Source organism: Pygocentrus nattereri, chromosome 7 (assembly GCF_015220715.1).
Source record: "Pygocentrus nattereri isolate fPygNat1 chromosome 7, fPygNat1.pri, whole genome shotgun sequence".
Classification (NCBI taxonomy): Eukaryota; Metazoa; Chordata; class Actinopteri; order Characiformes; family Serrasalmidae; genus Pygocentrus; species Pygocentrus nattereri.
This window is the reverse complement of record NC_051217.1, coordinates 26,994,514-27,018,125: the sequence shown is the minus strand read 5'-3', so window position 1 is coordinate 27,018,125 and position 23,612 is coordinate 26,994,514. Positions and strand designations below refer to the sequence as shown.

The following is a 23,612-nucleotide window of genomic DNA, read 5'->3' as shown; positions in this document are numbered from 1 at the left end:
AGTGGTTTTTCATTTACCAAAGCGAAAGTCGAGTGTAACTTTAATGGTAAGGAATCAAATTTCACCAGGAAATGTAACTATTGGGAATTTTAAGGACATTTGGTGGGTTTGTGATGATAAAGCTTATATATTTTTGCCATATGGATTAACAGGTTGTTGTTATATGGCAACGTTAAAGCTACCGTATGAAGTTTTTACTGTAGGGATAGGACAAGCTCCTCGTGAGAACTCATCAAGTGGTCGTTTGGGAAATAGGAGGAAAAAGATGGCAAAATTTCATGACTTGGAAGCCTATCATTGGAGAATAAGTCTTGGAGAGAAGTGGGGAATTGGAATATTTCCATGGTATGGTGTGACGTTTTTGGCTGATCATATTGATAATATTACTTATACATTACAAGGGTTTGCAAATGAGACAATAAAAGGTTTTGAATATTTGTCCAATACTCAAAAGAGTCATAGATTGACATTGTTGAAACATGATATGGCGCTTGATCATATTTTAGCTAAACAAGGAGGTCTTTGTGTGGCTTTGAATTTGACAGGAGACGACTGTTATACTTTAATTCCTGATAGCACTGATAACATAACTAATGTTATAGATGCATTGAAACATATAATAGATGCATTTGGTCCTTCTGAGGGAGCTGGATGGTCAGCTAATGCTTGGTTGTTAGAAAAGTTGGGTCCATTGGGGTCAGCTATAGTTCAGGTTTTGATAGCAGTGGTTATATCATTGTGTGCAATGTTTTGTTTTTGTACGCTGATATTGACCTGTGCGAAAGCTATGATATTGAGATGGGTAGGAGTTGTGATGCCAGGGGAAAATGGTCAGTTGTCAGTCTTACAGATGACTGATATAGAAGAGGAAGAAGTGCTAACACCTAAATTGATGGATAAATATCCAATTTGAGTATTGAGCTTAATATAATCTTGACATTTATTCTTGTCTTTTGTCATTATGTAATGGGACACTTAATTTCCATTTATTTGATTTATATTAACTAATGTATTAATCAATATATTACTGTATGTCTGTGGTTTTGCAAAAAGATACTGGCTGGTGCTTTCTTTCTTTCCTCTAGTATGAGAAAAAGGGGGGAAAGGCTACTGGGAATGCTGAAGGAACTTGTCCCAGCAGAGAAAATAAAATGGACTGGAGGATGTTCCTATTCACGACATCATTGACAACACGATGCTGTGATGGACTGTCCAGAGTCAAAGAGGAGCTTCAGTGTGACATATTTTTATGTTTATGTATACCTGTACAAGTATTTGTTTGTGTTCCATTATGTTATAATTGCTGATATTCTGTTTATTGTACCTGTTTGAAGAATGATGTTTCTGTTATGGGGTAAGTACATTGGGACCTCAGATGTTTTTTCTTTTTTCGATGGCTAGGGATAGGTCTGCTGGAAAGTCCGATGGGTTGACCAGCTGGAAGGTGGACATTTTTTATTTTATTTTCTGAGGTTTCATATGTATTTGCTAATTACATTTTAAGTGATTCGTTGTCATCCTTTTAAGATTGACGTGGAGTACAATAGGTGGTTGCTCAGGGCAGGAGGACCGCGAGAGACTTTTTCCTGTCTAGATTGTTTGATGGACATTTAAGAAAGAAAGCTGCCTGACAGGTTTTTCGTTCTCGCACTCCATATACTTAAAGTATGCTAGTAAGAGCCCTTTCTTGGTTTTTTGAGACGTAAATGTCCCAAAAAAGGGGGGAAGTGTAGTGAATTTGATCTTATTAATTCTATAGTCATAATATTAATTTCTATCATATTGGTTATTATACTGTGTAGATCCTGCTTGGAGTTTATCCTGTGGGCCTCTGACTGAAATGAGATTGGGATCTCAAGGTAGTAGTGGAACTGACCCAGGGACCATTAGACAGGAGGGGGGCCCCCTGAATATAAACAATGTCTATATATGGTATTAGGTGACAAGGGCTTCTTTGGAGAAAATATATATGCTTGAGAAGACCCATACATTGCTATCTTAATAGACACCAGATGTGGGCTATATGTCCACTGTGACTATAAAAACAAGAGCCGAGAACGTATGTGTGAGAGAAACAATTGGCACTTCTCTCCAAGCTGATTCGCGAAGGCTTGTCTGTGACTTCGACCTCTCAATGCTAATAAACATCTTTATATGCAAGAGACGAGCGTCACCGAAGAGTTTGTTCCTACACCTTTACAGCATCGCTACTAAAGAAACCACAACCCCTACAAGGATTTCTAGTCTATCTAGTAAGACAGAGAGGTTTTTCATATCAAATGCTGTGCTAAGATTGAGGAGGACTAGTAAAGACACATTTCCTTGGTCAGAGAAAAGTAAGAGATCATTTACATTTTTTTTATTAGTGCTGTTTCTGTACTGTGATGTGGCCTAAAACCAGACTGAAATTTTTCATGTAGATGATTCCTGTACAAATAGGAACTTAATTGTTTTGCTACCGCTTTTTCCAAGATCTTAGATATAAAGGGGAGATGGAGGCAGATGATCCGGAGTGGCAACCCCTAAAGGGAGCAGCCGAAAAAAGAAGAAGAAGAAGAAAACCGGTTGCAGTCACATCCCTGGTCTATAGTTTGATAGTTCGCAGGGATCAAGGTTAGCTTTCTATCATCAGCGGTCTGATTACTGCTCGTTTAAGAGTTTTTGGGTTGTGTCCAAGACTAAGAGAGGAGTTTATTATTGACAGAATAGTCTTGGTTATTTCTGGCAAAATTTCTTTGAGTAAACCTGATAGTTTAGTCAGGTGCCATTTTGGCTCTACTTGCAAGTGTTTTATGTTATTTCACGTAGAAATCTAGTTCTGCTGTGGACCCACAACAAGGCTGTAAAAGCCACTTGTTGCTGACCGCTGGAAAAAAAACAAAAAAAACAACAAATTACGAAATAACATTTCCGTAATAGAACATTACTAACAGCACTGTCCAGAGCCGGGACACTGAGGAGAATTTTGAGGCTGAAGTGTTTGTGAAGTTTAAATGACACTGAATGTTGTGTCTGTACAAATTGCTGAAATGTTTAAATTGGAGCAGTTTTATTTCAACAGTTGACAAGTCTTTGCACAAAGTTGTTTGGTTTGTATTTGGCTACTTTGGTTAATTTTTTTAAGAAAAAACCTTGAATGGTTGACTGTGCTTTCAGCCTAAAGTTTTGTTGGATATCAGGCCTTTGGGTGTGTAAATTTGATAGTCGGTTACACTTAAACTCAGATTTTTTTTTTATTTGCAGCTTTTCAGTTGGTTCTTTTTGGCTCAAGAGTTAATGCAGTGTCTTGTTCACAGTTGGGTCTGTTTGGTGTGTCAGGTGGAGATTGACAAACATTCTGACAGTCACACTTTTAAAGCAGCTAAAAAGTAGCCACTATTTTTTCTGGAAAAGTAGCTACAAAGTAGCTAACTACCCATTTTTTTGTAGCTCTCCGAACCCTGCCACTGAAAGGAGGTTTTGTTGTCAACACCTGAGTCACATGACCTGAACTCCACACAGCACCTGTGGATGAGCTGAAGAGGAGATTCCACACTGAGATCTGAGTCTGAAGGTTGTCGAGAGGTTCTGTGAGGAGGAAGGGGCGCAGATCCTTTGCTGTGTGTTCCAGTCTCATTATGTGCTATAGGAGAGACTCAGCACTGTTATCTGCACAAAGCGCTACACTTTGCCACCAACTGCCTTACAATCGTTTTATGATCCTGGACATTGATGGCATAGTGCCCTTGCAGCAGACATATGCTGGTCTGTCCACTCCACTGGGGGCTTTAACTGGAAAGAAACATTGACCACTCCAATCATCTCCGCCATCCAAGATGATGGAAAAATGCTCTTTCAATGTTTATGAGATTTTCCCTCCTGAAAACAAAGTATGCAGGAGCCAAATTACCACCACTGCTCCTTCACTGAGATTATCTGACAGCCAGCTGAGAAAACTTCACTATATTAGCTACTTTGCTCTGAAAATCATCTTTGGCATAAAAACAGTGCATTACTGAGCTGCACCACAATCACAGAGCTCCATAACACCTAACCAGAAACTCCAAGTCTGGCCACAACTGCTCGGCTAACTGCAGGATCAGACTGTGGGAGACAAAAGCAGGTTTTTAAGTGAAATCACCTGTTTTAGTGCACAGATGTGGGCACACATTTCTATGGGCATCTGCACCCAACAAAATAATCAAACAACTGTCTGTTTTATCAGTCACTCTTTACAGACCATCACAATGTTCCTGCAGTGTTCCCGCAATGTTCCATCCGAAGATGGATGTTTGATTTTGGCTCCTGGTTTGTGGAATGTTTTTCTTTCCAAGCATCGGCACTTTGTGAAATTCCAAAAATGAAGCAGATTTGATGTGGGGTTCAATGTAATCGCTTTGTTTTTGATACACAATAAACATCTTCCTTTTCTGCATTTTCTTCCTTTTCACCAAATAAAATGTAAAATTTTTCATTAAAATTTTTTTTTTAAAAACAAGATTAGAATCCAACATGGGGCTACATGGTGGCTGTATTCCCTTACGAAAATTTCCGTAGCTTTAGTCATTCTAACGAACCTGCAGAGCTCCACGGCATCGTCTGTAACAGAACACGCTTTTTGTACTTTGCAATGATGCAGCCGCCTTAAACATGGGCATCGCACTGCCACCATTTTGGCGGCAAACAAGAATAAACATCTGGAAAATCTGAGATCATTTTTAAAAGCATATTAAACAAAAATATTTAAGTTGATCTCAGGTTTCTTTTTTTTTTTGGTCATTCTGGTCTTTTCTGATTGGCCATAGCAGAACCTCAGCAGGACGTTCCAAGTCACAAACACTGAATACAGTGAACTCACCTACACAGAGGGGGCGGAGCCAGAGTCCCTCCGAATATAAAACACTCACAGAGTGAATGAACATCACTTTCTTCTGTAGAAGCCACTTCAGTTGTCTTTGATGGACAATGCTGCTAAAGCAGCACAGCAGCATCTAAAACTCGCAACCAGCGCGCGACTCTGCACTTCTTGTGTTTTTACTTTCTCATGAGCTCCGTTTCCAACATTCGGGTGAATTAAAAAAAAAGAAAAAAAAAAAAGAAGTAATCAAATCATGTATACATGACGATCGTTGCCTCTTTATCCTTTAGTTAAACAGCCTGTTTATGATACTGTGCCTTTAAGACCTAAAAATGCAAATGAGCTTGTTTCGATTGGCTCCCCTGTAAACATAACTTTAGCGTGAATGGGCGGGGCTAAACTTTCACTTTTGTGACATGACAAAACAATTACACACTATTTTAAAAATTAAGTTTCCTTATATGGATGAACAGCATCCACCGCAGAACAAACGGAACACAGAACTTCGTATAACAAATACAGCCCCTTTATAGAACAACTGAAATTCTGCTGTAATCCGTTTCATCACCACCACCACAGAAGAAAACGTGCAGTCTGAGTCAAACAGTTACTTTATTTATGTCCAGGTAAAAACAAGAACCTGATGCAGTAAATTATTGCAGATTTTAGAAACCAGCACATGAACGTTTGGGGTCAGGAGAGGGAAGGACAGCGCCCCCCCCCACCCCACAACACACTGCAGTGCACACACCACGGTCTGATCCAAGCCAGCAGTGCAAAAAAACTACAGCAAGGAAAGAAAAAAAATCGAAAGTAAAAAGGCAGATGATTCCGCCTCAAACCGGGCATGAAAACTGCATATAAACTTTATTCAATAAATGATGTGTTTTGAAATGTTTTCAGGCCATGAAACGATAAAATGAGACCAGCCAATTCTTTTCTTTTTTTTTTTAATTAACTTTGTGCTCGGCTACATGACGGGATGAGAGCAGGCCGTTTTTGCTGAAGTTCCCCGTGCGTCCAGCAGAGGCACTACACTAACCCACAGAGAGCAAAACAAACAAAAAAAAATGAAGGAAAAAAAAAAAAAAGGAAAAGTCCATCTATCCAGCGCAGTGGATAAAATGTTCAACACGAGCGACACTCAAAGTTTAAATGTCAGCCAGAAAACCAATTAAACTCCAATAAAAAAAACCAAATAATAATAATAATAATAATACAATATTAGATACTACACTTCCATCACTACCCGCATCCAACTGCAACTTTCTTACATTTTTTTCTGAAAAATGTTTGCAAACAAAAGAAAAAGGAGGAGAGAAATTAAAAGGAACAGGAACCGAAATGCAGCACGAACTATTGTTCGATACAGAACAGAAAGCAGGAGGACATCGTTTGGGGCCACAGGGCTATTCTATCAAATGTAGAATGAGCAAAATCTGCAAATGTTGATCTGTACAAATGATCTTTGGAGCTGTAAGAGAGCGCTGCCTGCTGCTGGATGGACCCCCCCCCCCCCCCCCCCCGTGATGTCATTCACCACTTCAGAGGGGAAAAAAAAAAATCCCTTTTTTCTCTTGAAATATCACACAGCAACGCAGGATTGAAAACTTCACCCCACCTCTTTTACATTACTCAGCTACTGATATAGGCTTCAGATCTGCATCGACTAATTTGTTTTATTTAGTTTTATTTCGGAGTTCCGGAGTCTCTCAACACCGATTTTTCTGCTCTCAGTGGAAAACAAGGGCAGCAGATAGAACATCAGTCTCTTTTCTTCGGCTTTTTGTTTCCACCAGCTGCTTTTCTCTGAACAGCGAGGCGTCTTATACGCGCCACCTCAGCGTGGGTGTTTACAAAAAAAGACCAAAACAAAACAAGAGGAAAAAAGAGAAACAATAGAAAACTGTAGAGGAAGGGAGGAAGTGGTGATGCGTGTGGGTTCTGGGTTCTGCGGTGGGTTCTGAAGGCATTTCTGCGTGAGTTTGAGGGCGATCAGGACAGATGGAAGGACTGCTGTCCTTCGCGAGCTGCGATTAACAGTTTCTCACGCATTATCTCGATGCTCGAGTAATCCGGCAGCTTCAGGTAGTTCACGCACGTCATCACAGACGGCAGGAAGTCATCCGGGTTCTCCGTCGACTCAAACGTTTTGCGTACGATGGTCAGAGGAGGGTTCAAACTCCGGAAACCTGTACAGAAGAGACTGCAGTTAGTCCCCAAATCTCAATCAAACTGACTTTGTAAAGTAAATGAATAACAAAATGTTTGTTATCCAGCGTAAAAAAGCACTGACCGCTGCAGCGAGTAAAGCAGTGGAGCCTCGTCCACACCAACACACACTGACCAACATCACCCTTTCCTGCCTTTAACTCGTCTGTTCAGACTGAAATACCAAAACACTAACGCCAAATTTATTATACCAAAATGTAGAATAAACACATTTAAACCCATTTCTGTTTGTTGGTGCTGGTGTCTGTGGTGCTCCTGATTCTAAAATGTTCCTGTGAGAACCACAGCTCTAAGTAACTGGGTTTTGGACACTCAGCACTAAAGGTCAGAGATCACCGGCCACACAAACACATTCTAATGTCTTCAGTCTGGATTTATACAGTGAGACTTTTATAAGAGCTGAATGTTGTGAGTTGCCTTCAACTTAATTTCAGTGCAACTTCTGTTAGAGCATTTCACTCATTTGAGAATTTGCTCAGTTAAAAATTAAAATAACCATCATCTCTTAATGTCCTTTTCATAAAAATGTAAAAAATAAATAAATAAATAAAACCACTAATAGTGCTAACGTCTCGATAGCTAGCTGGCTAAATTCCACCTTAAATAGTCCTGCAATTACATTCTGGCACCTCAGGCTTCAGAACTGCTGCTCTATTTAAGGTGGAACAGGAAAATTTGAACGAGAAGCCGAAGAATATATGACTTCAGCTTCATGTCACTGAAGAATTAGGGGGTGGTGTTAAATAAGTGTCCTGTCAGTGTGAAAGCAGCTCAATGTACAGCACAATTTACAGTTAATGCAAACAAAACAGACAAAACTGTGATGAATGTGATAAACTGATGTTTATCTTGTGTTGAAGACTGATGTAAACTGTACTCGCATCTGTAAAGGACGTTTATTTTTCCTGTTCTGCAGTTTCTAAAACAGGCAGAGCTGCTATCAGCAGTTTCAGCCTCACCTCTGTTCATTAACACAGCTCAACTGACAAACAAGTGAATTCTTTATTCCTCCACATGAAAATGATTCAGCACCATCACGTTTCCATTAAGAATTCCAGATGTTTTAATGGCCACTATTTTTGGAATCTTTACATTATAGAGAGTTCAACAGACTACTTAAGAAGCTAATGATGTTAGCATTTATGCTAGCAGCTACAGAGAAAGTTGTACTGATCTCATTTACACTCAGCAAGGAAAAGAAAAGGCTCTGATTCTAAACCTGATTATGACTAGTGTTTGTGTGCATAAAAGCATGAAGGTGTGTGATAGTAGGTGGATGCGCATGTGTGTAGGTGTGCGCATGCGAGTGTAGGTGTGCGCGTGTGCGTGAGAGAGTAGGTGGGCACGTATAAGTGTGTAGGTGTGTGAGTAGCGATGTGCGAGTGTGTGTAGGTGTGAGAGTGTAGATGTGTGAGAAGGCGTGTGACAATGTAGGTGAGTGAAGGTGTGTGTGTGCAAGTGTGTGTAGGTGTGAGAGTAGGTTAGTGTATGAGTGAGAGTAGGTGGGTGCATATGAGTGTGTAGGTGTGTGCGTGTGAGAATGTAGGTGTGAGAGTAGGTTTGTGAGTAGGTATGTGTGAGAGAGTGTGAGTGAAGGTGGGTGCGCGAGTTTGAGAGTAGGTGCGCGCGCGAGTGTAGGGGTGTGCGTGGTACAGTCTGTCACCTCCCACTGGTAGTCGAGGGCTCCCCGTCACAAACTGGAGGAAAAGTCTCTGCTGCTCTGCATCAAAACTGCTGAGAACCTCAAAGAGGAAACGGACCGCCCGACTACACACACACACACACACACACACACATTTTTTATAACTGCAGAAATGTATCCTTTGATGTAAGAAAACTGCACAGTTATATAAAAATTATATTAATTTCTAGAATGTGTAATAACACCGTTAGGGGGCAGCACTGAGTAGTATCTGTTAGCTGACACTAATGTTATTAGCATGTATTACCCAACAACTCCAGCTGGGTGTACCTGTCGTGTGTGTATCCATGATCAGGTCTGCAGCATTCCATCAGAGTCTTCACATCCCATGTTTCAGACTTACTGCCGCACAGTAACTGATCCAACTAAGAAAAAAAAAAAAAAAAAAACACAGAAATGAAACACTAAACCACCGACTAAGTCACTCTCTCTCTCACTGACTGAAAACCAGCTACTCCATCCTCACTGTTATTAATTCAGTGACTGGACAGAGCTACTCCTCAGTTTGTAGGAGTGAGGATCATCAACCTGAACTCTCCAGCGCCTCACTTCTAAATCATTATTAATAAGAGAGTCTCTGAATGAATCTATAATCATTCAGTCAGTGAAAGGAAGCAATTTAAAATGCTGACCTTGAGTGTTTTCCCAATTTTTACCCTCTTTTTTTACATTATTGCTCTAAATTTTTCTTTCATTTTTAAGACCAAGTTCTGCTGATGTACTCATCATTATCGTTGTCAGATGTCTGGAGCTGCTCACCTCCTCAGGGTAGAAGTACTGTAGGTGGTGGAGGGGAAAGACCGACTCGAACCCTTCCCTGAACGACTCAAACTGCCGCGACACTCCTTCATTCAGGGTCCAGTACACGACCAACTGCACACAGAGAGACGCATCAGAAGAATGCGTGCTGTGCACCAGCTTCTCACTACGATTTACCGTTCCACCTTAAATGAGCCAGCAGCTACACACCTCTACACCATTTAAGGTGGAACACGAAATGCAAATAAGAAACTGGTGAAGAAGCCAACACATCTGAGGAGAGTGTGTGATGGTTTAGAAGCGCACTAATTGGTGGGACATAAGTTTCCATTACTTGTTAGCTACATTAGCCTCACAGCTGGTAGTAGCTCAACAACCCCAGACACCAAATCACTCACCCTCAGATACTCCTCCAGGTTGTGGATGGTCACAGGAACATCCTTCCCGCCCTTCTTCAGCTCGATGTTTGGGAACCCGGGCAGCGTGAAGTCCAGCCCCAGATCCTCCACTGAGCAGCCGTTCATGTTCAGACTCTCCAGCGCCTGCTGCAAGGTCTCCCTCGTCTAAGACACAGAACATCATCTCACCATGATCTCGAAACACAGCTCAAATCATTGTTTACAACCTCAGTAAAGACTATTTGTGTGCCCATGTAAAGGTCTGTGCTCGTGAACTACTGTGCACAATGTTTAAACACTTGGGCTGCAAAAAATTACTAATTTGATAGTTGAATAATCGATCGATTACTGGAGCGAATAATCAATTATTTGGATTATGAATCACTAAGTTACCAAAAAAGTTATGTACCTACCAGCTTATACATTTAGCTTAAGGTAGTTTAATACATTTGCTAACAATGAAGATTAATAACTTGTTCATTCACTATTTTAATGAACCTCCCTGCTAATATATAAAAAAAAAAAAATCTATAAAACAAACAGAACAAACAAAATGTTATTTCTGTCAAAATTTAAAACCAATTACAGCAATAACACAAGAAAACAAACAGTTTTCCTATAATCAAATAAAAACAATCTAAATTTAAACTTTAATCAATACAGTCTGTGCTGAGCTGTCTGTCTAAACTCTGCTGCAACTAAAGTCTACAATCAGGGAGGGCTCCTGCGAGAGTCTAACCTGAGAGCAGATACTTCCCACTGCAGAGGAGACATGCCCCGATGGAGCGGAAGGGGAAAGTGGCGAACACTGGTGGAAAACTTCTCTATGAAGAGTTATGTGAACGATTTTGTGTAAACACTTCACTTCATCTGTGAATGGTTTCAGGTCATCTCCTGAAACAGTTTGTGAGTGGAGCTAAACATCTGAGGAGAACAGAAAACGGTTCGCAAACGTTCTCTATGTCTGCTGGACTTCAACACACCACTGGCTGATTAGCTTCCTCTTAATGTGCTCCATCATGGAGGATGTGCTCCCCTGCCAGCTGAGGTTGGCTTTACAAATAAATTTATTTAACTTGGTCGACTAAAACCATCATTGCACCCCTGTTAGACAGACGCGTACAGATTTTAACCTGTCAGAAAGCCTCTGCCTGCAGGGGGGCCGGAAATCAATTTTATTCTATATACAAGTGTATCTGAAACTTTACGGATACAATATAGGCAACTAAGGAACCACATTAAAGCTTTAAATCTCTACTTTTCATCCATTGTGCCATTTTGTCTTTAATTACATTAGAAAAATAAATATTCTGATCACAAAATGCCTTGCCACGAAAGTTTAGTATTAGGTACATACTTGGGTTCATCCTTTCCATAAAGCCATGTTTTGGCCAATATTATACATCAAACGAACAGGCGGACTCAGGATTATGGTGATGTAAGTCAGTATACTCTAAAATCTATGCCTGTCAAATTAAAATCAAAAGAAAAAAAGTTATTCTAAACAAGAGATATCTGCCAGGAGCCCTGGTGCGTAACGGAGGCTGCCCCTCACAAACCTCATACCACCGGCGACCTCATGTTGTCTGCTTTTGAATGACGCCAAGCTTGTGTCTTTCCTTCAAACCACTCATTAGTAAACCTCACTGTTATGCAAACAGTACATGGGGAAAAACAAATTGGTCATAATAAAATTCAAATATGATCCGCTTGGAGCTCCATTTCTCCTTTTCATTAACACGCCTCCCAAGTCTATAGGATTATCTGGGGCCGAGTTAGAGACGCACATTCGAGAAGCACTGAATAAACAAATTTGAAATTTAACTCAGAAAGGCACATATACAAGATACAAAAAGTTATTAGATGATGCATGATAAGATGGTGCCATACTATATAGATACTTATACTTTTGATGCAGTGGAAAAAATTAACTTGTAGGAGAGGCTGGGAGACTTTGGAGATGCCCAGAGGTCACTTGTATAGGCCACCAGGGGCTGCAAGACATGAGTTTAAATTGGCTTTAATATATAAAATTTTAATAACTTCAAATCAGGAGGAATCTAAATCTATTGTAGGGGAGCACCTCACTTTTTTCTTTACAGATTCATTTCAATATCTTTAAATGTTCTCAACTACAAGTTTGAAGGCTTCTCAGTAACATTACAGCACAAAATTCTTCTAGTTTATTACAGCACAAAATTCTTCTATTTTATGTACTGCTTGAGTAAAAAGCCTCAATATCTGTCTGTGTAATTTCAGGCAGAAAACAGAAAAAGGGCTGGAATTTTAATGGTTAATTATCTCTTTTTTTCCCTTTTATCATCACCGTTGCCTGTGGGCTCAGCATCACTATTATTTCCGGCTCAAACTTGTTAATGTTCTATCTTCTGGATGGTCGATCAAGCATGAATGTGTGTGTGTGTGTGTTATCCTCACTTGTGATTGGTCCTGCTCCAGCCTCTTCTTCTGTCTGATGATGTCCTCCAGGTGCTGTATTGATTTGGCCACTCCGGGGTCGATGTTGACCAGGTCATGGGAGCTGATGGACGATTCGTGTCTCAACATCCACTTATAGAACGGCAACCCCAGCGGCAGGTCCAGCTGCAGGGTGCGGGGCACAGGAACAGAGTGGAATGGAGTTAACCTTTTTAAAATCACTATTATACTTCATGTCAACCTTTAACAGCAGAATATGTCTAATATCTAAAAATCTGAGGACAATGTAGATTTTAGGTTTTCAGTTATAAAAATCTTAATGACCTGAAAGCCTCGATTACTCTCCACATGACAACTCAAATGAGAAATGTTACTGTATATATTTTAAAGACCTTATTCTTCATCTTTTATCACAGATTTTTTGTGTTTGAGTTTTTGTTGGTTCTAGCTATAGTTTCTAAATATTCTAACATTAGAACACTGTACTGGTTGGGACACTGAACAGTTCTACTGGATGGTGGTGAGTACGAGCGAGTGTGATGTCAACGTACCAGCCGGAAGTCCATGATGGCTTTGGCCATGAGTTTTCCAAGGAAGCGGAACTTCATTTTGATCTTGGCAACGTGTGCAGGTTTGGTGCTGCGGCCAAATGGGACAGCGAACAGTCCTCTGGAGCTGAACATGTACTTTGTGCCCTCTTGACTCCCTGTGTGGGGCACCACAGAGTAATGTCAGAACATTTTAGTGCCAAACACAAACAGTTAACACATCAGAGGAGCATGTCACTGCTTTCCACTCTAAAACACAGAAACCTCTATTTTGAAACGTTTACGCAGTTTCAGAGGTGATCCCAAGAACAAGCTTGCGGCTAAGAATAGAGGTGTGTAGATCAAGAAGCACACAGAAGTATTTATCTTATTTTTCATTCCATAATGCACCACATGCTCTCAGTGGTGACCGGTCTGGACTGCAGGCAGGTCCGTTCAGTACCTGGACTCTTTTCATACACAACGCATGCAAATATCATTCAGCATTAATGGTGCCTTCACAGATGAGCATGTCACCCATGCCATGTGCACTAATGCCCCCTAAACCATCATGCTTGTGAACTGTGCACTGATAACAAGCTGAGTGGTCTTTAGTCCGGAGGACACAGTGACCATGATTTCCACAAAGAATTTCAAATGTTGATTCGTCAGAGAACAGGACACTGGATCTGGATTTCTCCAGATTCTCTGAGTCTTTTAATGATATGTTCCGTAGACGATGAAAAGAAGTACTTTGCTATTTCACGTTGAGAAATGTTCTTCTTGAATTGTTGCACTATTTGATGGTGCAGTCTTTCAGAGTGGTGAAACCTTCTCATCTTTACTTCTGAAAGACTCCACCTCTCTGAGATGCTCTTTAGTATCAACGTCACTGACCTGGTGTCAATCAACCGCCAGGTGTTGGGTTTTTTTTTTTTTTTTTTAATACACAACTTTTCAAGTTCTAATTTTTTGGAATGTGTTGTTGGCATAAAATTCAAAACAAAAACATTTTTCAAAAAACAAATTTTCAGTTGTTGAATACACTGTCAGTTCAGGTTTTAGTAGAATATTCTTTAAAAATGAAATAAAATGAAAGGTGATCTCTGGTCTACGGACGTGAGATTTATTTATTTATTTTAAATACGACCCTTTCAGTGTTTGAGTTCGTCGCCCTGCTCTAAACTGCAGATGGATTGGTGGTGCTGTGGAACACTGCACTGACCTTTTGGGTTGGCCAGTGTGACCTCCTCTCCTCTCCACAGACCCAGATCAGCTCTCTGCAGCTCCTGAGAGACCAGCGCATAAAACTCTTGTGTAGGACCCAGACCTGTCCCCACCTGAGAGACAGAGAGCATGGAGAGGGTGCACGCGAGAGAGCCAGAGAGCGGGAGAGAAGAGTTAACAGTAATAACAGAATAAAGATGCAGATCTGAATCTGAATAACTGACCGTTTGACTTAATGTCCATTTTAATACTGAACTGAGAGGAACCAGCAGTGTTTCCTACTGATGTGATTTCAGTGTTTCTCAGGCTACAAGATTAAACACTAGAATTCTTTTTAGAATTTTTCTTTTTCACTAGAAGTTTTTGCATAATTATTTATTGTTTATAACACTAATTACACAGTGTTCCACAGCTGGAAACGTGATCTACATGAAATACTCAGCTGATATTCTCACTGCATGAACCTCAGTGTTCACCACGTTATTAGTCAGTGATGAGAATTTCAGCTAAACAGTGAGTGACTGATCTGCTGATGCATCATACACACTACAGGGGGTGTGTGGGGAAACTGCACAAATATAACTATTCCGAATGAAACCCAGCGTTTCTGCATGACGGCGACGATCCGCAGTGAAGCTTTCATCAGGAACTGAGGAACAACTGATTAATGGTGATGATCACACACTCGTTAGTGTTCACCTCATTTTCATATTGAATCTCCAGCATTGCTCTGGAACTGCCCAAATCCTGCATCACCGACTCCGCCTGCTTCAGCAGCTCCTCACGGTTTATCGTCCGCTACACAAACAGACACAGAGAGAGCGAGAAAGAAAGAAAAATCTGAAAAATTCCTTGGAGGTAAATTCAGCTCTGAGCTACTGTTAGAGATGTTCATGTTATTCTCAGATTGCCCACATGGTCATAAAGCTGGTTGTAATATGGTCTGTGCACCGAGGGGACATCAACATTTTAAGTGCTGCAGTCAAAACTTTAACAGATAAAATAAACTACACTATTTTCCAAAAGTATTCGGTCACCCATCCAAATAATTGAATTCAGGTGCTCCAGTCACATCCATGGCCACAGGTGTAGAAACCTAAGCCCCTAGGCCTGCAGACTGCTTCTACAAACATTAGTGAAAGAATGAGTCGCTCTCAGGAGCTCAGTGAATTCCAGCGTGGTACCGTGATCGGATGCCACCTGCGCAACAAGTCCAGTCATGAAATTTCCTCACTACTAAATATTCCAGTCAACTGTCAGTGGGATTATAACAAATTGGAAGCGATTGGGAATGACAGCAACTCAGCCACGAAGTGGTCGGCCATGTAAAATGACAAGAGCGGGGTCAGCAGATGCTGAGGAGCATAGTACACAGAGGTCACCAACTTTCTGCAGAGTCAATCACTACAGACCTCCAAAACTTCATTTGGCCTTCAGATCAGCTCAAGAAAAGCAGTCACTGGACTCTAGAGCAGTGGAGACGTGTTTTCTGGAGTGACCAATCAAACCTCTCTGTCTGGAAATCTGATGGATTTTTGTATAATAAGCCTTTGTATAGTGAAATCTTTGAACAAATAAGGCAAAACACCAGACAAGCAGTACAATTTTTGACATGACATGCAATTAGAAAGTTGTTCAGGTGAGTGAACTGAGTCATATGGCACAAATTGTTTGGTGATCAACCTTGTAATAACATTGTAATAGCAATTTAATTGATTTTGAAGTGTTTTTGACTGCTGAAGTGCCCCCTAAAGGCCAATCTGGACAAAAATTTGCATACCCCCTAAGAGTCTCAGTATGTAAACATCTTTCAAGTTTTAAGATGATCTGGCCAATGACTTGAGTTATAGCAAATCAAGCTAGAAATACCATTACCGCAGTAATTAATTGATTTATCCACACAACACTGAGTAAAAAACTTGACATGTTTTTGATAATTATTTACCTACAGAGGCTCCCGAATCATTCTAGACCAAATTCGAAAAGTTTGGATCAAAATCCAGAGACTAGTTCGAAAAGCATGCTTTTCAAACAGTTAATGATTACTAAAAAATGGTGAAGTATTTTAATAAACATATATTGGGAAAATTGTTTGGTATGATGTACTACAGTGGAATTTCCGCCAACCTTCTAATAATATAGTAATAACATGTAATAGGTTTATTTTTATGAATAGCGCCCCCCAGTGGTCAAATCTTTTGAAACTTGATTGGTTGTTAGGAAATGGATACTTGTAGACACCATTCAAGTTTCATGAGGATTGGTCAATGTTAATCCTGTCAAAACCCTGCTTAATTCTGATTGGCTGATGGCGAGCACAAATTTCAATGTATCAAGTTGTCCTTAAAATATCACATAGTATGGGGAGTAGATGCTGCATGCAAAGTTTGAGCTTGATAGCATGTACGGATGCTGAGAAACAGCTATGTAGCATTAAACCCGCCCCCTAATTACATATGCGCATAAAAACTGAAGGACTACCTCAGAATCTTGTGACGAATGTGTACATCAAATTTTTTGGCTGAACGATTCTTGAGTTACAGATTTTTTTCTGAATTAATTTTATTTATCCAGACGTGTTCATTTGCATATGGCAGCCATGTTGTATGGAAAACTCAAATTTTTTTGATAATTATTGAGGTTCAGTAGCGGGAGAGACTACTACCTATTGACCAAGTTTCAAGTCTGTATGACTTACGGTTTGGGCTGTGTGTTCCGTTTCAGGGCAGCAGAAGCAGAAGCAGAAGAAGGAGAAGCAGAAGAAGGAGAAGCAGAAGAAGCAGCAGCAGCAGGAGAAGAAGCAGCAGCAGCAGCAGGAGAAGAAGCAGCAGCAGCAGGAGAAGAAGCAGCAGCAGCAGGAGAAGAAGAAGCAGCAGCAGCAGGAGAAGAAGAAGCAGCAGCAGCAGGAGAAGAAGCAGCAGCAGCAGCAGGAGAAGAAGCAGCAGCAGCAGCAGGAGAAGAAGCAGCAGCAGCAGGAGAAGAAGCAGCAGCAGCAGCAGCAGGAGAAGAAGAAGAAGAAGAAGCAGCAGCAGGAGAAGAAGAAGAAGAAGAAGCAGCAGCAGGAGAAGAAGAAGAAGAAGAAGCAGCAGCAGGAGAAGAAGAAGAAGAAGAAGCAGCAGCAGGAGAAGAAGAAGAAGAAGCAGCAGCAGCAGGAGAAGAAGAAGAAGCAGCAGCAGGAGAAGAAGAAGCAGCAGCAGGAGAAGAAGCAGCAGCAGCAGGAGAAGAAGCAGCAGCAGCAGGAGAAGAAGAAGCAGCAGCAGCAGGAGAAGAAGAAGCAGCAGCAGCAGGAGAAGAAGAAGCAGCAGCAGCAGGAGAAGAAGAAGCAGCAGCAGCAGCAGGAGAAGAAGAAGCAGCAGCAGCAGCAGGAGAAGAAGCAGCAGCAGCAGCAGCAGGAGAAGAAGCAGCAGCAGCAGCAGCAGGAGAAGAAGCAGCAGCAGCAGCAGCAGGAGAAGAAGCAGCAGCAGCAGCAGCAGGAGAAGAAGCAGCAGCAGCAGCAGCAGGAGAAGAAGCAGCAGCAGCAGCAGCAGCAGCAGGAGAAGAAGCAGCAGCAGCAGCAGCAGCAGCAGGAGAAGAAGCAGCAGCAGCAGCAGCAGCAGCAGCAGCAGGAGAAGCAGCAGTAGAAGAAGCAGCAGCAGAAGCAGCAGCAGCAGGAGGAGAAGAAGCAGCAGCAGGAGAAGAAGCAGCAGCAGCAGGAGAAGAAGCAGCAGGAGAAGAAGCAGCAGCAGCAGCAGGAGAAGGAGAAGAAGCAGCAGCAGCAGCAGGAGAAGAAGCAGCAGCAGCAGGAGAAGAAGCAGCAGCAGCAGGAGAAGAAGCAGCAGCAGCAGGAGAAGAAGCAGCAGCAGCAGAAGCAGCAGCAGCAGGAGAAGCAGCAGCAGGAGAAGCAGCAGCAGGAGAAGAAGCAGCAGGAGAAGAAGCAGCAGGAGAAGAAGGAGAAGCAGAAGAAGGAGAAGCAGAAGAAGAAGCAGAAGAAGAAGCAGAAGAAGCAGCAGCAGCAGAAGCAGCAGCAGGAGAAGAAGCAGCAGCAGCAGAAGAAGCAGCAGCAGCAGAAGAAGAAGAATCTGAGCAATAACAATGGGGTTCTACGCACTGCGTGCTTGAACCCTAAAAACAATTCTCTTCAGTGGTCTCACCTTCTTCCTGTCGAGTCGTGGTGCCACCCGGCTGTCCTGCGAATCTGACTGGTTGATTTCGGGGTTTGTGTCCAGCAGGCGCTGCATGGCCCGGTCTCTGTCGAACGCGGTGACGTAGAATAGCATCTGCCGCGTGTCGAACGGGAAGAAGAATGGACTGTACAGAACAAGAGAAACAAGGTCAGAAAAAAATCTTAAAGAAATTAACAGTTAAATAAAATTATATTACTTTTTATTTAATATTAACAGCCCCATTAAAAGGAAAATGTTGAGTGATGGATTCCTGTTCACCCACTTATGTAGTGGATCAGCCAGGATGCCTCCACATTGTGAATTGTGATTTAGTTTCTCTCTCAAGCTATTAGACCAATGTTGCTGAAGCAAAGAGTCAATGGAAGCCAATAGTCTCCAAAATCATTTCTGTAAGTTTGTACCAAACTCTGAAGAATAGTCCTGATTTTGTACCTTTGCACATGTCTTTACAGCAATGACTCTGCATGATTTCTAGTGCTGTTTTGCAACATAAGCCTCAAAGCTCCAGCTTAAAATGAGAAGAAAAAACAAAAAAAAAAAAACACAACAAACATGTCTCCCTCTGAGCGTGTGTGGAAACTGAGCAAATCAGACTTTTCACAGAACGTCGAACCAAAATACATTTCAATCTTAATTCACAGGACGACACTGTCTGTGGTGAGGTCAGCAGAAATAGTGATCGCAAGCAGAAAACACCCTCGCTCCACTTGCAGGAGACGGTTCGGTTCTATGATTTGTAGCCTAAACAAACAAACTTGTGTTGATTTAGTTGTTTGAAAACAACCAAGACTTTACTCAGAAAAGGTAGATTTGAAATTTGTCTAAAATTTTAAAACGTGTGTATGGCGTAAGTGTGCGAATGTATTTGTGTACGTGTGTGTGGGAGTGTGCGTTTGAGTATGCATTTGCGTACGCGGGTGTGTGTGTGCGCTCGCGTATGCATTTGCGTACGCGGGTGTGTGTGCGGGCTCGCGAGTATGCATTTGCGTACGCGGGTGTGTGTGCGCGCGCGAGTATGCATTTGCGTACGCGGGTGTGTGTGCGGGCTCGCGAGTATGCATTTGCGTACGCGGGTGTGTGTGCGCGCGCGAGTATGCATTTGCGTACGCGGGTGTGTGTGCGCGCGCGAGTATGCATTTGCGTACGCGGGTGTGTGCGCGCGCGAGTATGCATTTGCGTACGCGGGGGTGTGTGCGCGCGCGAGTATGCATTTGCGTACGCGGGTGTGTGTGCGCGCGCGAGTATGCATTTGCGTACGCGGGTGTGCGCGAGTATGCATTTGCGTACGCGGGTGTGCGCGAGTATGCATTTGCGTACGCGGGTGTGCGCGAGTATGCATTTGCGTACGCGGGTGTGGGTGTGTATGTATTTGCGTACGTGTGTGGGAGTGGGTGTGTATGTATTTGCATACGTGTGTGGGAGTGGGTGTGTATGTATTTGCATACGTGTGTGGGAGTGGGTGTGTATGTATTTGCATACGTGTGTGGGAGTGTGTGTGTGTATGTATTTGCATACGTGTGTGGGAGTGTGTGTGTGTATGTATTTGCATACGTGTGTGGGAGTGTGTGTGTGTATGTATTTGCATACGTGTGTGGGGGTGTGTGTGTGTATGTATTTGCATACGTGTGTGGGGGTGTGTGTGTATTTGCATACGTGTGTGTGTGTGTGTATGTATTTGCGTACATGTGTGGGTGTGTGCGAGTATGCATTTGCGTACACGGGTGTGTGTGCGCGCGAGTATGCATTTGCGTACACGGGGGTGCGTGTGCGCGAGTATGCATTTGCGTACACGGGTGTGTGTGTGTGCTCGTGAGTATGCATTTGCGTACACGGGTGTGTGTGTGTGTGTATTTGCATACGTGTGTGGGTGTGTGTGTGTGTATTTGCATACGTGTGTGGGAGTGTGTGTGTGTGTATGTATTTGCATACGTGTGTGGGAGAGTGTGTATGTATGTATTTGCATACGTGTGTGGGAGTGTGTGTGTATGTATTTGCATACGTGTGTGGGTGGGAGTGTGTGTGTATTTGCATACGTGTGTGGGTGGGAGTGTGTGTGTATTTGCATACGTGTGTGGGTGGGAGTGTGTGTGTATTTGCATACGTGTGTGGGTGGGAGTGTGTGTGTATTTGCATACGTGTGTGGGTGTGTGTGTGGGTGTATTTGCATACATGTGTGGGTGTGTGTGTGTATGTATTTGCATACGTGTGTGGGTGTGTGTGTGTATTTGCATACGTGTGTGGGTGTGTGTGTGTGTATGTATTTGCATACGTGTGTGGGAGTGTGTGTGTATGTATTTGCATACGTGTGTGGGTGGGAGTGTGTGTGTATTTGCATACGTGTGTGGGTGGGAGTGTGTGTGTATTTGCATACGTGTGTGGGTGGGAGTGTGTGTGTATTTGCATACGTGTGTGGGTGGGAGTGTGTGTGTATTTGCATACGTGTGTGGGTGTGTGTGTGGGTGTATTTGCATACATGTGTGGGTGTGTGTGTGTATGTATTTGCATACGTGTGTGGGTGTGTGTGTGTATTTGCATACGTGTGTGGGTGTGTGTGTGTGTATGTATTTGCATACGTGTGTGGGTGTGTGTGTGTGTGTATGTATTTGCATACGTGTGTGGGTGTGTGTATGTATTTGCATACGTGTGTGGGTGTGTGTGTGTATGTATTTGCATACGTGTGTGGGTGTGTGTGTGTATTTGCATACGTGTGTGGGTGTGTGTGTGTATGTATTTGCATACGTGTGTGGGTGTGTGTGTGTGTGTATGTATTTGCATACGTGTGTGGGTGTGTGTGTGTGTGTATGTATTTGCATACGTGTGTGGGTGTGTGTGTGTATTTGCATACGTGTGTGGGTGTGTGTGTGTGTGTATGTATTTGCATACGTGTGTGGGTGTGTGTGTGTATTTGCATACGTGTGTGGGTGTGTGTGTGTATGTATTTGCATACGTGTGTGTGGGTGTGTGTGTGTATGTATTTGCATACGTGTGTGGGTGTGTGTGTGTATGTATTTGCATACGTGTGTGGGTGTGTGTGTGTATTTGCATACGTGTGTGGGTGTGTGTGTGTGTATGTATTTGCATACGTGTGTGGGTGTGTGTGTGTGTATGTATTTGCATACGTGTGTGGGTGTGTGTGTGGGTGTATTTGCATACGTGTGTGGGTGTGTGTGTGGGTGTATTTGCATACATGTGTGGGTGTGTGGGTGTATTTGCATACATGTGTGGGTGTGTGTGTGGGTGTATTTGCATACGTGTGTGGGTGTGTGTGTGGGTGTATTTGCATACGTGTGTGGGTGTGTGTGTGTATGTATTTGCATACGTGTGTGGGTGTGTGTGTGTATGTATTTGCATACGTGTGTGGGTGTGTGTGTGTATGTATTTGCATACGTGTGTGGGTGTGTGTGTGTATGTATTTGCATACGTGTGTGGGTGTGTGTGTGTGTGTATGTATTTGCATACGTGTGTGGGTGTGTGTGTGTATGTATTTGCATACATGTGTGGGTGTGTGTGTGTATGTATTTGCATACATGTGTGGGTGTGTGTGTGGGTGTATTTGCATACATGTGTGGGTGTGTGTGTGGGTGTATTTGCATACATGTGTGGGTGTGTGTGTGGGTGTATTTGCATACATGTGTGGGTGTGTGTGTGGGTGTATTTGCATACATGTGTGGGTGTGTGTGTGGGTGTATTTGCATACATGTGTGGGTGTGTGTGTGGGTGTATTTGCATACATGTGTGGGTGTGTGTGTGGGTGTATTTGCATACGTGTGTGGGAGTGTGTGTGGGTGTGTATTTGCATACGTGTGTGGGTGTGTGTGTGGGTGTATTTGCATACATGTGTGGGTGTGTGTGTGGGTGTATTTGCATACATGTGTGGGTGTGTGTGTGGGTGTATTTGCATACATGTGTGGGTGTGTGTGTGGGTGTATTTGCATACATGTGTGGGTGTGTGTGTGGGTGTATTTGCATACGTGTGTGGGTGTGTGTGTGTATGTATTTGCATACGTGTGTGGGTGTGTGTGTGTATGTATTTGCATACGTGTGTGGGTGTGTGTGTGTATGTATTTGCATACGTGTGTGGGTGTGTGTGTGTATTTGCATACGTGTGTGGGTGTGTGTGTGTATGTATTTGCATACGTGTGTGGGTGTGTGTGTGTGTGTATGTATTTGCATACGTGTGTGGGTGTGTGTGTGTATGTATTTGCATACGTGTGTGGGTGTGTGTGTGTATGTATTTGCATACATGTGTGGGTGTATTTGCATACATGTGTGGGTGTGTGTGTGGGTGTATTTGCATACATGTGTGGGTGTGTGTGTGGGTGTATTTGCATACATGTGTGGGTGTGTGTGTGGGTGTATTTGCATACATGTGTGGGTGTGTGTGTGGGTGTATTTGCATACATGTGTGGGTGTGTGTGTGGGTGTATTTGCATACATGTGTGGGTGTGTGTGTGGGTGTATTTGCATACATGTGTGGGAGTGTGTGTGGGTGTGTATTTGCATACATGTGTGGGTGTGTGTGTGTATGTATTTGCATACATGTGTGGGTGTGTATGTATTTGCATACGTGTGTGGGTGTGTATGTATTTGCATACGTGTGTGGGTGTGTGTGTGTGTGTGTGTGTGTGTGTGTGTGTGTATGTGTATGTATTTGCGTACACGTGTGTGGGAGTGTATGCATTTGCGTGGGAGTGTATGTATTTGCGTACGTGTGTGTGCGCGCATTTGCGTATGTGTGTGGGAGTGTGTGTGTGTGTGTGTGTGTGTGTGTGTGTGTGTGTGTGTGCGCGTGAGCATGTATTTGCGTATGTGTGTGGGCGTTGTGTGGGAGTGTATGTATTTGCGTACATTTGCGGCAGTCTGAGATAACCAAGTCTAATATTAGAGAGGTGATTAAACAGGCCCAGACGATGGCCGTAATTTGCTCTGGCCCCATCCCAATGCGGCACGGCGCTGAAGCCTACAGCAGGCTTTCGGCTTTAAACTGCTGGATGTCCAAGTGGTGTTCCAAAAATCAAGTGGGCTTTATAGATAATTGGTCGCGTTTTGAGGGCAAGCCTGGTCTTATAGGTAGGGATGGCGTCCACCCCACGCGGGAGGGTGCTGCCTTACTTTCGCGCAGCATAGCTCATAGTCTTTTAGTTAGTCGGCAGAGTAGTGTAAACAGCTGCTGACAGTCCAGAGCCAGGACCAGGCCGCAGACAGACAGGCTAAACCGACCGTCTGCAATCCACTTTGAGGTGTCACCCAAGTTCAACTCTATTGAGACTGTGTCTTTGCCCCGAATTAAAACTAAATTTAATCATAGAACTCAAATCAACTTCAACTCAA

General features: G+C 42.7%; 1 protein-coding gene across 8 annotated transcripts in view; it reads right to left on the bottom strand.

The window, feature by feature from the left end:
• Positions 1-6,419: 6,419 nt before the first annotated feature.
• The window catches only part of trip12 (thyroid hormone receptor interactor 12), a 63,987-nt gene continuing 46,794 nt past the window's right edge, over positions 6,420-23,612 (bottom strand). For 7 of the 8 annotated variants that reach the window (XM_017686132.2, XM_017686134.2, XM_017686138.2 and 4 more), the window contains 10 exons: positions 18,249-18,405; positions 14,818-14,916; positions 14,117-14,231; positions 12,916-13,070; positions 12,365-12,529; positions 9,929-10,093; positions 9,531-9,644; positions 9,042-9,136; positions 8,733-8,836; positions 6,833-7,029 (listed from right to left, as the gene is read on the bottom strand). In XM_017686132.2, the coding sequence (XP_017541621.1) occupies positions 6,833-7,029; positions 8,733-8,836; positions 9,042-9,136; positions 9,531-9,644; positions 9,929-10,093; positions 12,365-12,529; positions 12,916-13,070; positions 14,117-14,231; positions 14,818-14,916; positions 18,249-18,405 (1,366 nt within the window). Of the gene's footprint in view, positions 7,030-8,732; positions 8,837-9,041; positions 9,137-9,530; positions 9,645-9,928; positions 10,094-12,364; positions 12,530-12,915; positions 13,071-14,116; positions 14,232-14,817; positions 14,917-18,248; positions 18,406-23,612 lie in introns of all 8 variants that reach the window. The other variant, XM_017686136.2, reaches the window with a different exon arrangement.